General features: G+C 50.1%; 1 protein-coding gene across 12 annotated transcripts in view; it reads right to left on the reverse strand.

The window, feature by feature from the left end:
• The window catches only part of LOC124055196 (CLIP-associating protein 1-B-like), a 29089-nt gene that overhangs the window by 2694 nt on the left and 12828 nt on the right, over nt 1–13567 (reverse strand). For 5 of the 12 annotated variants that reach the window (XM_046381749.1, XM_046381750.1, XM_046381751.1 and 2 more), the window contains 25 exons: nt 13304–13374; nt 13093–13152; nt 11987–12064; nt 11690–11857; nt 11519–11565; nt 11222–11422; nt 9790–9885; nt 9385–9576; nt 8848–8952; nt 7504–7601; nt 6875–6898; nt 6298–6545; nt 5860–5923; nt 5032–5195; nt 4681–4903; nt 4410–4505; nt 3497–3649; nt 3211–3317; nt 1734–1881; nt 1291–1528; nt 1104–1157; nt 772–974; nt 561–689; nt 262–468; nt 56–172 (listed from right to left, as the gene is read on the reverse strand). In XM_046381749.1, the coding sequence (XP_046237705.1) occupies nt 56–172; nt 262–468; nt 561–689; nt 772–974; nt 1104–1157; nt 1291–1528; nt 1734–1881; nt 3211–3317; nt 3497–3649; nt 4410–4505; nt 4681–4903; nt 5032–5195; nt 5860–5923; nt 6298–6545; nt 6875–6898; nt 7504–7601; nt 8848–8952; nt 9385–9576; nt 9790–9885; nt 11222–11422; nt 11519–11565; nt 11690–11857; nt 11987–12064; nt 13093–13152; nt 13304–13374 (3291 nt within the window). The remainder of the gene's footprint in view (nt 1–55; nt 173–261; nt 469–560; nt 690–771; nt 975–1103; nt 1158–1290; nt 1529–1733; nt 1882–3210; nt 3318–3496; nt 3650–4409; nt 4506–4680; nt 4904–5031; nt 5196–5859; nt 5924–6297; nt 6546–6874; nt 6899–7503; nt 7602–8847; nt 8953–9384; nt 9577–9789; nt 9886–11221; nt 11423–11518; nt 11566–11689; nt 11858–11986; nt 12065–13092; nt 13153–13303; nt 13375–13567) is intronic. The other 7 variants (XM_046381752.1, XM_046381754.1, XM_046381753.1 and 4 more) reach the window with 7 other exon arrangements.

The raw sequence follows: 13567 nt of genomic DNA on the forward strand, positions 1-13567 counted from the left end.
GAGATGTGAGGTGAGATACTGGTTTGGGGCTGTGGCAGACAGGAAGTGAGCGCACCTTACTGCCGGTCAGCTGAGCCAGGTAAGGTTTCAGCTCCTCCCCGATCACAGAGTAGATGGCCACGAGGCAGAAGACGCTGGCCTTCCTCACGCTGCTCTCTGTGTTGTCATAGCCCTGCAGCAGCAGAAGACGCTCAGTCACACACCGCAGCAACACCTGGAGGACTTCCTCCATGACGCCTCATCACACCACATGTCTCTCACCTGCAGGAGTCCAGGTATGATGTCGGACAGCAGCTGATGGAGCGGCTCCTTGGCGATGCGTTCGATGGCCCTCGTCTGCATCTTGATGGCAGCCAGGTTGATGGGGTAGTCTGCCGTCTGCACGATGGGACAGAGGACCTTGATGCACTGCTCCGGGTGGATGGAGCCCGCCAGCGTGGAGGCCGCCTCCTCCGCCGCACGCACCACCTGCAGCGAGGGGAGAGCAGAGGGTGATGTTGGGTCACAGTGCAACCAAAACTAAAAGAAGAGGCTAAAACAAGAGGCAAAGTGAGAATCACCTCCTTGTGCGAGTCTTTATGGGCCTCCAGCGTCTTCATGATGGTGAGCTCGGCGTAGTTCTTGAAGCGGGCCGGCTGGTTCCTCAGGATCTCCTTCAGGACTCGCAGGGCCAGCGCCCGGATCGTGTGCTGAGAGAGAGGAGTCAGAACGAGTTGCCACAAAGTTCACATGAAACCAGATCAAAGGCAGACATAAAGGCACCGTCCTTACGTCTTTGTCTCCCAGCGTCTCGAGCAGCAGCAGCAACATGGTCTTGAAGTGTTCCTCCCACACCACCAGGCTGTCCTCTCGGGCCACTTTAAGCAGCTCCAGCAGGGTCCCCCGTCTCTCCTCGGGGCCCCGCTCCCCTGCCTGGCCGTGGGAGAGCTCCTTCAGCAGCACCCCGACCAGCTCCAGCTGCTCCGCAGGGCTCGCTGCAGGAGTCACAAGCATACGTCACTCTCATAGTCATGTGGCGCATTGGAAGTAAATCTAACAGTAAGAGTGTGTGACGGGATTTGACTCTGACTCAGCCTTGATCCTCAGCTCTGTGCGGTTTTTACCTGGGAAGCTTTTGGCGCTCACAATCTTGTTTTCTACACATTCTTGTCGGCCGCCTGCGACGAAAACATTTCAGTTTAAGGACACACGAGACAAACTAAACAGCGATAAAGTCATGATGAATAAAAAACCTCTCAGCTGCTCTCGGACCAGGACAGGACCAGGTCTGTTGTCTGTCTGCTGTCTCACCGTCTCGCAGCTGCTCCACGGCGTCCTCGTACAGCGCCTCCTTCAGGGCAGCTTTGTCCAGCGTGCTGATGCCGTCGGTGTAGTTGTACGGGTTGTAGTCTCTGAAGCGCGGGCCGGCAAAGGAGCGCGGCGAAGGCGTGTTCAGCAGTGACGTCTTGTTGTCCAGAGCCGTGCGTCCGCCGCCCACCACGTCACCACCAAGCCGCGGGTCGGACTCTGAGGACGCCCCGACTGCACACTGAGGAACGACATCAAAACATCATCATGATCACAGAGTGAGACGCAAACCCTGAGAACGGACTGGGACGGAGCTTCACAGATCTCCTGTGAACACATTTCACAGATTCAGGAAGTGGATGGAATTTGGAGGATTTTATCAAACTAAAAGAACTTTGTCACAGCAGAAGCACATCAGTGGTGGAGATGGTGGTCTCTGTCCTCACCGTGCTGTCCCTCTTGCCGTCCCGTCTCAGCGGCTCCATCAGGTCCTCCTGGCTGCGGAAGCTGAAGTTCTGGATGGCCTCAGTGACGCCCCGCAGAGAGCTGTAGATCTCCTCTGAGTTCAGGTTTTCGCTGTCGTACTCCAGCATGCTGCAGCCACGGACAGACAGGCTTGTTACAAAGACAGTCACATGAGAGCCGACTCTGCTGCAGCAACCCAAAAGGCTTCACCGTCAGGGGAAACAGCTCATAGTAAGGAAATGAAAATATCCCCAAGAAATCTTACACAAGCTCAAGCTAAAGGACTTTAGATGCCTTCATGTGGTGATCCAAGACGGTCCAGTCACTCAATGGTCCTGGATCAGCACTGCTCTTGTTTAAAGCCTGTGAGTCATGATCGTGGACACTTTGCTAGACATGGACCAAACACAGTCCTCACTGACTGATGCACTTTTCTTTTGTGTTTGTCAATTTTAACTTTTGGTGCCAGAAAGGAAAAGTATGAAGAAAGACAAGTTGTAAAACGTACATTCACACAAGCAGTGCAGAAGAGGCTCAAAGGTCTGAAACACAACATGACAACACGCTGCGTCCATGACGAGGAAACAGCGCAGTGCAGACAAACTGACGCAGGTCGAGAACGACAGGTGGGTCGAGCACAGAGACGGCGACGACACGACGGGAACGGACGCATGGAGGCACAAACTGCTGCAGCGGAGCAGACGTGACCACAGATCACAGGAAGTCTTTGAGGGGGTTCACAGAGGAAAACCTTTTATGAAGTGTTAAAGCACACAAATACGTCATTTTTATTTATCGTCACAGAACTAAACTTGATGATTATTTATGGTCTCTAATTACAGTTTAGGTCAACGTGCCTCGAGACCACAGCAGGTCACTCAGCTCCACTGTGAAACCCCACAACAGGGAGGAAGAACAGGAGGAGGAGGAGAAGAGGGGTGGGGTTACCTGGGTGAGTAAGCTCGCCGCACTGCCTTGAGGGAGGAGTGGGCAGCGGGTGGAGCAAGAGGGGAGGGGAAGGGCGGAGGAGGGAACTTGGAGAGCCCGTCTGCACTCCAACCGAACAGCCGACTGCAGCCGGGCCGGGGAGGAAGAGGAGGGAGGAGAGGGAGGAAGAGGAGCCCGGAGAGAAGGCAGAGATGTGAGAAAAGCGGGAAATAAGGAGAAGCACTGTTCTCGGTCGGTGTTAGTGTGGGGACAGGTGGAGGCCTGTGACGTGAAGTCTGCTGTCAGCTTGCTGAAAGAAGCTAACTGTTAGCAAATCAGTGAAGGCACTTTGGACCAAAATCAAAATATCTCATTCAAATGTTATTCATTTTGTCCTAACGCGATGTCATCATACGCCTTCCGGAACGACCTTCAAATCAGCAGCATCAACGCTCATGTTTTTGTCTGCGTGGGAGAGGACTGTGACGACATGAGGAGCACCAGAGCGGGACTCGGCCTGCGGACTCGTACCTGGGAGAAAGACCCCCGTGGGAGCAGTTGGTTGGGGAGGTCAGCGGGCTGCTGCGGCTGCTGGGCTGGCGTGGAGGCGTCCGACCTGCCGAGTTGCTGGGAGACGCCTGCAAATCGACACAACACAAAACTTTAAAACACTTCAATGTCCAGTGTGGGGCTGAAACTACCCAGCAAAGAAGCTGACTGTTATTTTGATGGAGCAAAATGTCAGAGACTGGATTGTACTTGAGGAATGACCGTTCCTGTGTGTGTGTGTGTGTGTGTGTGTTTGTGTGTGAGTTACCATGCCGATGCCACTGTTGGCGCTGGCGTTCCTCAGGTGGTTGTGCAGCAGCTTGGTGGTCCCGTCCTGGAAGGTTTTGGGCAGAGCACCCAGCAGCATGGTGAACTCTGGTGTGTTCAGCTCAAACAGGGCGATTAGCACCACCTGGGCCGCCTGTACACACACACACACACACACACACACACACGTCTGGGTGTCACTTGGATCGAACTATAACTCGATCTCTGGCCTCTGCTGCTGTTTGACCTGTTCAGACTTCTGTGAAGAAGCTGACTGAGACAGCACTGATCCTACAGACGCTCTGCTGGGAGCTCTGCAGAGTCACCTTCACCCCCAGAGAGCTTGTCTGTGTTTGCAGCCACACTCACAAAGACAGCCACTCTGTGTAAATGCCCACTTTTCTGACAGTGACAGTGTTGTGTATGAGCGGCTCACTTCATTAAAGCAGCTGTTACCCGGCAGGAAAAAGAGAACAAGCTCAAGTTGAACAGAAATATGAGAATAAATGACATGTTAAGAAGCTTTTTCTGTTGCAGTGAACATGCAGATCACCCACCGAGTCTGAGAGACAATTCAGACTTATCAAAGTTCAGAGACAAAAGTTAGAGGCAAACTGCAAAAATGAGTGCAGGACTTGCTGGAAAAGACACAGTTAGTCTCAGAGTTAAACCTGCACACTCAGAGTCCCCACTCATGCTTATACTTTCAGTAAAACTTGCTACCCAGGCAGCCAAAGTCCTCCTCCCAGATTTTACAGCAAAACAGTACGACGACCTGAAACTTGAAGAGCAGTTAGTTTTGAAAAGCCTTCACAGGACCGGCCGGCTGGCGGGAGAGCAGACATCAGGTCTGCAGTGCTTCTGGGTTAGAGGAGGTTATTCGCTCTGCTCATGCTGTTCGGTGGAGATTCTACCTGCTTGCACCTCTCCTCCAGGTTGCCCTCTCCAGGCAGAGAGGCCACGGTGCTGGCTCGGCCTGAGAAATCCTCCCCTGCCCAGTTATGAAGGGTCTGGAGGTGTGGCGGGTGGCAAACGGTGATTGGACGACAACAACAACAAAATCAAAACATGATAACCAAAAAGGAGCAAAATACAACTCAACTTACACAGAACAATGAAAGCAAGAGAAGATGAAGAAAGCTGTGGTCTGAAACTCCACCGCTCCCTCCGCCCTCAGACTCCTACCTTGCGGACGTCGGAGCTCTTGGGCTCGGTGGTCCAGGTGATGATGCGAGAGACTGCGAGGCGCGTCTCGCTGGAGTTGACGAAGTCGGCCGGGTCCATTTGGCGTGCCAGCGCCTCGATGTAGCGCAGGATGGCCACCTTCACCTTCAGGTTGGGCGTCTGCGTCTGATCGACGATGAAACGCATCAGGATGTTGAACTGCTGCTCATATGGGAAGGACTCTCTGCATGGAAACAGGAAGCACAACCTTTCATCCGTCAGGCACAGCATCAGGAAATCAAGGATCCTAAACAATAAAAGTAAGACATCCTGAGACTGTTTGGATGGAAAGATGTGAGCCGAGCTGCACACCTGGTGACGTCCAGGGCCTTCTGGACTTTGGCCTGGACGGAGCCCAGCAGGTCGGCCCCCATCTTCTTCAGCAGCTGAGTGAGCAGGACGAAGAGCCAGTCCTGCAGGTCGTCCCTGTGCAGCGTGATGAAGTCCACCAGAGTCTCCAGGAACATGCTGAAGACCTGAGAGAGCGAGCGAGGGATGAGGATGAGGAAGTCAAGCAGGAAAACAAGTCTGAGAGCACAGCTGACTGAGGTGAGTGCGGTGAGTAAACACTTACTCTCTGGTTTGTTAGAGTCCACGGCAAGCAGCCAGGAGGCATGCAACAAAGAAACACACTTTGTGTTAGTTTGTCCCGCAGTTAGTTCACGTGAGCACAGAGTCTCTCTAACAATCCGAGCAGCAATTAAACTCTGAGCTGCAGCAAACTGACCACCTGCAGCCGTCACGACCGCACGGCCACGAGGCTTCATATTAATGAGGTTATTCGTGTCAGGAACAGCAGCTCTTCAGCTCATCAAACAGTGTACTGTGTGCAGGGTTCACACACCTCGTGAAACATTCAATTCAAGGACCTTCCAGGTCCACTGCTGTCAAATTAAAGGACCCAACACGGCACAGTTTGAGGTACAGATCAGCGTTAATCACAGTTAGACGATAAGTGAAACGTTAACACGACTGCTGGAGACGCACATGCAGACTGCTGAAAGTAGCCTCTTCAACAAAATATCAATGAGCCACGTCTATTTATGTTGATTTTCAAACCATTTTTAGACCTTCACTTTGAACTTTAAACTCTGAAGGATGTGTGGGAAGCTTGTGTGTGTTACAGACGCTGACTCTCACCTTGCTGTGAGGGTCTGCGAACATCCTGGTGAAGATCTCGCAGAGCCTCTTCAGCTCCACGCGACTGACAGAGAACACAAGCAGCACATTCATCAGCTCATTTACATTCAAGGCTGCCATGATAACCCGCAGCCTGATCACTGACGCTGCCTTGTGCTCTCTGCGGGAGAGGGTGCACAGGGCTAACCGGGGCTGCAGGAAAAGCTTTGTCATGTTTTGGTCACACAGATGAGTCACAAACAGAAGCGTAAGCACATCTACGTTCATTAGACCTGAGAAACAGTTCAGCGGTTTTCCTGTCATTGCTGGAGCTCCCATTTTAGATGTATAAAGCAACTGAAGATATTCTTTAGCTTCTTTATTCTTATGTTTGATCAAAAACAACAGCAGACAAAGGACATCTGAAGTGAAGGTCCAGCATATTCAGTCCACACCCACCTGAGCATCCTCTGGCTCTTCAGCAGGTTCTGCAGTCCCAGCAGTCCCTCCTTCCTCTCAGACCAGTTGGCGCTGGCGCAGTGGTTCAGCACCTCGGCCACGTCCTCCGTCTGACGCAGGTAATGTGGCGCCACGCCGCCGTTACGCGAGCTGTATGAGCGCTCAGAGCAGGCGCTGGAGGCGTCGCTGTTGGCGTCGTCATCAGAGTACATCCCCGGAGACTCGAAACGCCGCCTCACTGGCCTCCGCTGAGGGTGAGAAGAGACGTTTACAGACGGGACTGCACGCCTTCTCCATCCACCGCCACACCTTCACATGTAAAGTCTGTCTGAGAAGCTCTACCATGCAGCTACAGTCAGAGTCATGCAGGTTTCTGGTGACGGGATGCGAGATGGATGAGATTACTGCATGCTGACTTCATGCTGCCAGCAGCCTGTAAATAACTGTGACGCGTTCTGCTAGAGAAAAACTTCCAGGATGGACAAAGAGACAGAAGCTGCTCAGTCTTCCACGTTCACAGTGGAAAGGTGAGTGTTTAACACTGTGCATGCAGTGACAGGATGAGGTTTCTCTGTACCTTACTCCTCGAGTCTCCTAAGAGCTGAAAAGTCCAGGAAGAAAGAGGAAATTACTTCAGGGCTGCAAGAGCTCCAGCACCTTCAACAAATCTTCATTTTGCTGTTTTCATTTCATATTAAAGTCTGGTTTTCGTTCTTCAACAAATCCCACAAAAGAACAAAGCCAACGACGTGTTGGTCAGCGTCTCAACACTTTGACTTCCTGTCTGCAGCTCTCAGCTCTGAGCTCACTGCTTCCTACTGAAGATGTAAAACATATTTTCAAGTTTTAAAAAGGTTCAGTCATTTCCTAAATCAGCTGCTCACTGTAGTTTTTATCAAACCAACAGGTGAAAGTAGTGCACTTGTAGAGATCTATTTCAGCAGCGGATTAATCCACATTTGGTGCTCGAGCTCGTATTTATGGCAGCAGGACAGTGTGTGTCTTTTTATGGGACTTTTTGACTAGAGAGAGATAAAATACATCAGCATTATTCTATCACGCAGTACAGAAATTTCTTGAAATGATGTGAAGACCGACACTGTGACCAATTTTGTCTGGAAACTACAAAAACTATATGAACATAAAACGACGTTCAGCTGCAGCTTTATTTGAGGGCTTTACATAAATCTCCACTCGAGTTCTTACCAGAGCGTCAGCGACGGCGGCTTCGACTTCGGTGCCCGTGTTGAGGATCCTCATGGCGTTGACGGAGGCTGAGATCCGAGCCTGATGGGATAGCCGGTCTGGAAAAGAAAAAGTCAAACACACAGGAGTGTGTTACCATGACGACGATGGGATAAAACCCCAGAGTTCAGTCTTCACATTCAAACACTGGGAGTGCGGAGCGTCTTGGTCCTGTTCTAATGTAGTGTTCAGGTTGGGCTCATTTTATCAAAATACATTCATTTAGATTTGGACAATTTCTCAGGTGTTGATCAGTTTTGGTAGGGCGCAACATCACTTTTACCCAACCCAAAGCAAAAGCAGAGAAAGCTGCAACACATTCTTTTGGTAATGAGAAAGCAACAAATCAAAGCAGAGAGCAGCCAGCACAATCTTCATTCAACAGCAATAAAAAAGGCAAAAGTTCAAATGGATCAAAACGGCAAACATGATCGTGAAGCTGCAAAATAAAAGCTTAAAAGTCCTGCAAAAAAATGTTGGCAGAAGCAAAGTTTTATCTTTATGATTCATAACTTTGAATCCTTCATCTTCTTTCTATCACTGTCAGTCATAAAACCATCAGCAGCGTGTCGTCTCCGACAGGCTGATGTTTGGTGTCGCCCCCTGTGGGTCAACGAGCGGCTTTACGTGAGTCACACTGACACATAGAGGAACCGCGACTCTAGCAGAACATTATTTTCCACTGGAGTCGAGAGGGGCCTTGAGCCATGCAGGGAGAGGCTTCACCAAGCAGGATAACCCAGTCAGCCAGATGACACAAAGCCATCACATTCAAACAGAAACATCTGGGGTTGAACTTTGTAATTTTATCCGGCTAACTGAGTGACTCTGCTTCCTGAGAAGACCTCGCTTGTCACCTGAGTAGCACTCTGCAGAGTACAGGGCGCTGGTCGAACGGGAATGTCGACGAGTCGCTGGAGGAGGACAAGAAGTCAGAGGAGACCAGGAGATAACACGGCCACAGTTACACATGTGTTGAGTGACGTACAGACACTTATTATAACCATGCGTATTCCAATAGAAGACTATAGAAGAGACAAGAATGTGGACATTTAAATACAGAGCATGCACACAGTCAGGCACGAAAAACAGTAACCTCTGAAGACACATGAGCACAGCAAGGGCAGAAACAAGATCCACGCAAATACGCCAAAGCTGCTACTAATCTTAACGCCAGGTTGTCTTCGTTATGTGTCGAGAGCCATTCTGTGCACATCCTCAGATTAAGTGCTGGTCATTTTCTATTTGTCTGTATGAGCTCTAACGTGCAGAGAGAGGAGGGTCTGGGGACTCCTCAGTACTCACCCAGGGGGGAGAAACCCCTGGCGGGGCTGGTGTCGCGGCTGCTCTCGCGACTGGTTTCGCGGCTGCAGCCCTGACTCATGCTCGGCCGGGGAATTCGACTGCGGGCTAGAGGAGCGTGGCAGACAGACAGACAGACAGACAGACAGACAGACAGCAGCGCAGGGGGAGAGTTTAGCTCGTAGCACATTCAGTTGGACGCTGGTTAGTCAGACAGGAGAGAAGGGGGGCTGCAGCTAACAGCGTGAGTGTGAGTGTGATTGTGAGCAGAAGGAACAGGAACAGGAAGACTGCCGTCTCATGGGATGAGCATCCAGAGCGTTCTGATCCAAACTGCCCCGTCAACTTTACCTCCACTGCCAATGTGCAGCTTCCATTTCTACAATCTCAGCTGAGACTTGATTGACTTGATAAACTTGTAGCTCAGGATTATTCAACATATGGTAAAATCTGCGGTCAGACCAATTGACCATATAAAACAAACTTTTTGAAAACAAACTGGTTTTAATTGATTTCATTTTTCATTGAACTTAGCCTTACCTGTGCCTGATCTGGTGGGGCTGGTCTCTCGGCTGCAGCCCTGGCTGCGGTGACCTCGAGCTCGGCTCTTGTCGCTAAGGCCGGTAGAGGCGTTGTTGGCGGCAGCGGCGGCGGCGGTGCCCATGGCCGGCCTCGGGATACGGCCGTAGGTGGAGCTCAGCAGTCGTCCAGGGGAACCTGACCTGCTGCCAGCTGGAACCCAGACGATGTATTTCAGTGAAGCTCATCATTTTAACATAAACTGGACCATTTTTGTTTTTTCTTTTTTTAAATAAGGAAACGTGTCGAAGTAAATACACAGGATAAGAACCATTTCAGATGTTTAGTGCTTGAACTGAACTGAGTTCAGTGTGTGTGATTGCACCAACATCAGGAAAAATAAAAAAGGAAACAGAATCTTCTCACGTTGAGACTGAGAGACGACTTTCCCTCGGCTTCGTCCCCGGCTGTCGCTCACAGTCGGACCGTTTCCTGAACTCGTCCTCCTGGTTCGTACTCGACCTGGAGGGGCAGGAAAACAGAGAAGGAAGGATGTCAACACACACACTGAATGTGAGGACTGACGAAACTTTCTACACCTCACATGCAGAAACAGGAAGAGATGGAGCAGGGGATACTGAAAATGAAAGACAGAAGAACGACACAACTCACTTCATCCAAAGACTCAAAACAAAAACAAGCACAATCTTCTTTCAGAGGTCGTCTTCGTCTAGAAAACATCAACATGGGACCATTAAAGCTTCCAGTGAAGGTACAAAGATCCTGACTAGAGCTGTTTCCTGTGAAGCCCCGCCACCTGAGCTCAGGTGTGCACCTGTGCTCTCAGATTTGTGGCCTTTGCTTAGGAATACGTGCCAATTGGTTGCTTTCTCTCCTGCCACCTCACAGTCATCATATCCATGTTACTTTTAATACAATGACCCAATCTTGATGAAGGGTTCTGACTGACTCGTACTACCAGAGTTTCCTGATCAGGGAACGTTATGCTGAGGAAGAGCATCAGAAGACCAAACTACCTTCCAACTCTGCTCAGTCCTTCATCTTCTCTTGTTTCTCCGTTTGTAACCAACACGATGACATACAGTGACAGTTTTTCCGAGTGCAGCAGGAACGTCACAGTGCACCATGCGTAGACAGTCCATGCATTGACAGTTCCATCACAGATGAGCACCATCACAGTACTGATGGGGGTAAAACACACACCCAGGAGGAGGCATCATTCCCCTGTCCACACACACAGCTTACCGTCCGAATTAACAGACCACGAGCCGTCTGACGGGTGGCCAAGCCCAGGAGAGACACAACAAGGGTCAGCGGTCAACAAAAAGGTGAGTGTGAGTGTGTGTGTGTGTGCTCTCAGCTGATGTCTCACTGCTGGAAATCCACAAATACAGAAAGAACTGCGTCTTCTGTGTTGCAGGTAATCGAGTGATTGCATTATGGGTCCAACATGTCAGTGAAATAATCAAAAAGACATGAATCTAACAGGACTGTGATCTCTGAGCGCAGTCACAAGACGAGTTATGTCAACAGGCAACAGTGTGAGCAGTGTTTTAACATGATGAACACAGGAGGTGACTGCGCTGGAGCTTCACGTGTTCGAGTGTGCATTTCAAGGTCTGTGAACAAACACCCAGGCTGTTTGTCAGGTGATTAAGCAGTTTTCATTGTGTTTTTATGCACACTTGCACTTTTAAGCTAAATTTGCTTGCAAATACGAACAGCTGTGTGTTTGTGCGTGAATTCAAGAGCACCAGTTCTCACAGCTTCTGCTGGTTTATGGCCACACCAGTGCATTAGATTTGACTTGGCAGAGACAGAAACTGGTCTTCCTTACCCAGTGAAGCGTAGGATCCAGGGGGGAGGGCCGACGCTGAGCTGAAGGGCGAAGCAGCCGCCGCTGCCGCAGAGGGGACAGCGGGCATCCTGGTGCGGGCGCTGGCGGTGGCCGCCGCATTGACGTCCACGTCGCTGCGAGAACGCTGGAGGGAGCCCGGAGAGGAAGCAGCGGCAGGTGTCCTGCTGTGGACAGCTTTAGCTGGAGGACAGAGAGGATCAAAATGAGATCAGTGCAAAACTCTGCGGCTCCGTTAAACCACTTCCTGCGATCGTGACTGTGTCCAACAACGCTTACATCTTGTTGAGCCACTTCCAAAGGTGTTTTTTACAGACAAGGGTCGACTGTGGAGACAAGAAGCAAAACATAAATAATCAGTGTGAAGTGAGATATCCACCGTCAAAACAAAAACAGGAAGACGAGGCAGCCAATTGACCAATCACAGAGGAGCAGGGGGAAGTGTCTCACTTGAGGCTCTCCTGAGAGGACGAGGAGGAGCGATCCGAGGCGGGCAGCGACATCAGGCTGTCTACGCTCCTCAGGTGAGCCTGCAGAGCTTTCTGATAGGACGACTCCAGGCCCTGGAACAGCTGCTCCGCCTCCCGCCGGAAGTGACCATGGAAACTCCAGTAACACCTGCAACGGCAAGTTTGTTGCGGTTGGTTTAGTGTGGGCTGATGTGACTTGATACAATGAACTGTGACACTTATGTCAGTAAGAGATTCAGTTTTATATAAAAAAGTAAAATGGACAGGTGTGACTTACTTCCTGGCCACAGAGCGAGCCTCGGCGTCCGCATCGTGGATCCCTTTCTTTATCGTCTCCATTAAAACTGTGCTATGTCTGCGAGGGGAAAAGGGAGGAAGTGGCTCATTACTAAAAGCTTTACTTAACAGAGGCATGTTGGGGAAAGCGTTCCCGACCTTCCCATCCTGCTGACGTGGTCTAAGTGCAGATTAAACCCTGGGCCCGATTTCAGATGAAAATATATAAAATCAGTATCAGAAGCACTTTGAAATTCTGGTTTGTATCTCCCATGTGCGAGTCAGAAACCTGCCATCTGCTCTGCTGTCTGCGCTCCATTAGTGAACTCTGACTTTCACAGCTCTGCTAATCGATATGTCGGGACGCCTCTCTGTTTCCACTGCAGGACAGCAGTTTGAAGAACGTCATGAGCTCACGTTGTGGACTGATAAACACGGCAGCCAGCGGCACTGACACAGGAGTGTCTGCACTGCTAGCAAAACACCCGCAGAACTACAGTCAGCATTTTATTATGACAAATTAAAATATGTTCACACAAGCTGACAGCATTTTCATAAAAATTAAGACTTCGACATACTATAACTATAATTTCTATAAACTTGTATTTCTCTCAAAATGCCTCCAATTCTTTATGCTTTCTTTGAATTTCTCATTGCGTGCTGTTTTACTCATAAAACTGAGTCCGATTTGCTCTTGGGTGATACTCAGATCAGAGTCAGTGCCTCGCGTGCACACACACACACACACACACACACACACACACAGACTGATCGATGGGAACCAGAGAGCTCCCCTGGTACGGGAGGTTCAGCTCGGGTTTCTCCCTGGCGGCGGCAGGAAGCAGCCAGGCAGAAACACAATGAGGCCTTTGGAGGGAGAGTGAGATCCCCCTGGCATCGCCATGGAAACTGCTGAGGTAGACCTTGACCCGGCCGGTGTCACGTTTCCTAACAAGGTAGCACGTAGCGCTTCCAGCCATTCACAAGCTGCTGCGACCATTTTCACTTCATACTTAACGTCCAAATAGCTGCTGACTTCAGTATATAAGCCCTGACAAAAACACATGAATTAGCATCCGAAGGACGCACGTCTTCAGGCCGGCTCACCTCTCCAGAGAGCTCGTCTGCCACTCCTGCAGCAGCAGCTCCAGGAACTCAAAGCAGCGCCTGCAGGAGACACGAAACACTTTCAAGACCTTTCCAGATGGGAATAATAAGCATAATAATAATATATCAGACAACATAACAATACTATACATGCCTGAGATAAATGTCTAGATAAAAAGGACTAAATAAAATGAACAAACATATGTGTCACCTTCTGACAGCCACCGATTTGGAGGTGCAGTTGCTGGTGATGATGGGGATGAGACGTGGGTAGTGTGTGTGCTGCGAAACACAAGAAACTGGTGTCAAAACAAGTGCAAACACACACCATTTTCTCTGTTCATGCTGACCCGATCCAGCGTCCAGGCTTTTCTTCTTCTTCGTTCATATCAAAAATAGTGACCCCAGATGGAGATCAACTGCCTCTTTTCTCATGAAATGTGATTTGCAGGATCAAATCACATTTGTCTGTAAA

This window comes from Scatophagus argus, chromosome 24, assembly GCF_020382885.2.
Source record: "Scatophagus argus isolate fScaArg1 chromosome 24, fScaArg1.pri, whole genome shotgun sequence".
Lineage (NCBI taxonomy): Eukaryota > Metazoa > Chordata > Actinopteri > Scatophagidae > Scatophagus > Scatophagus argus.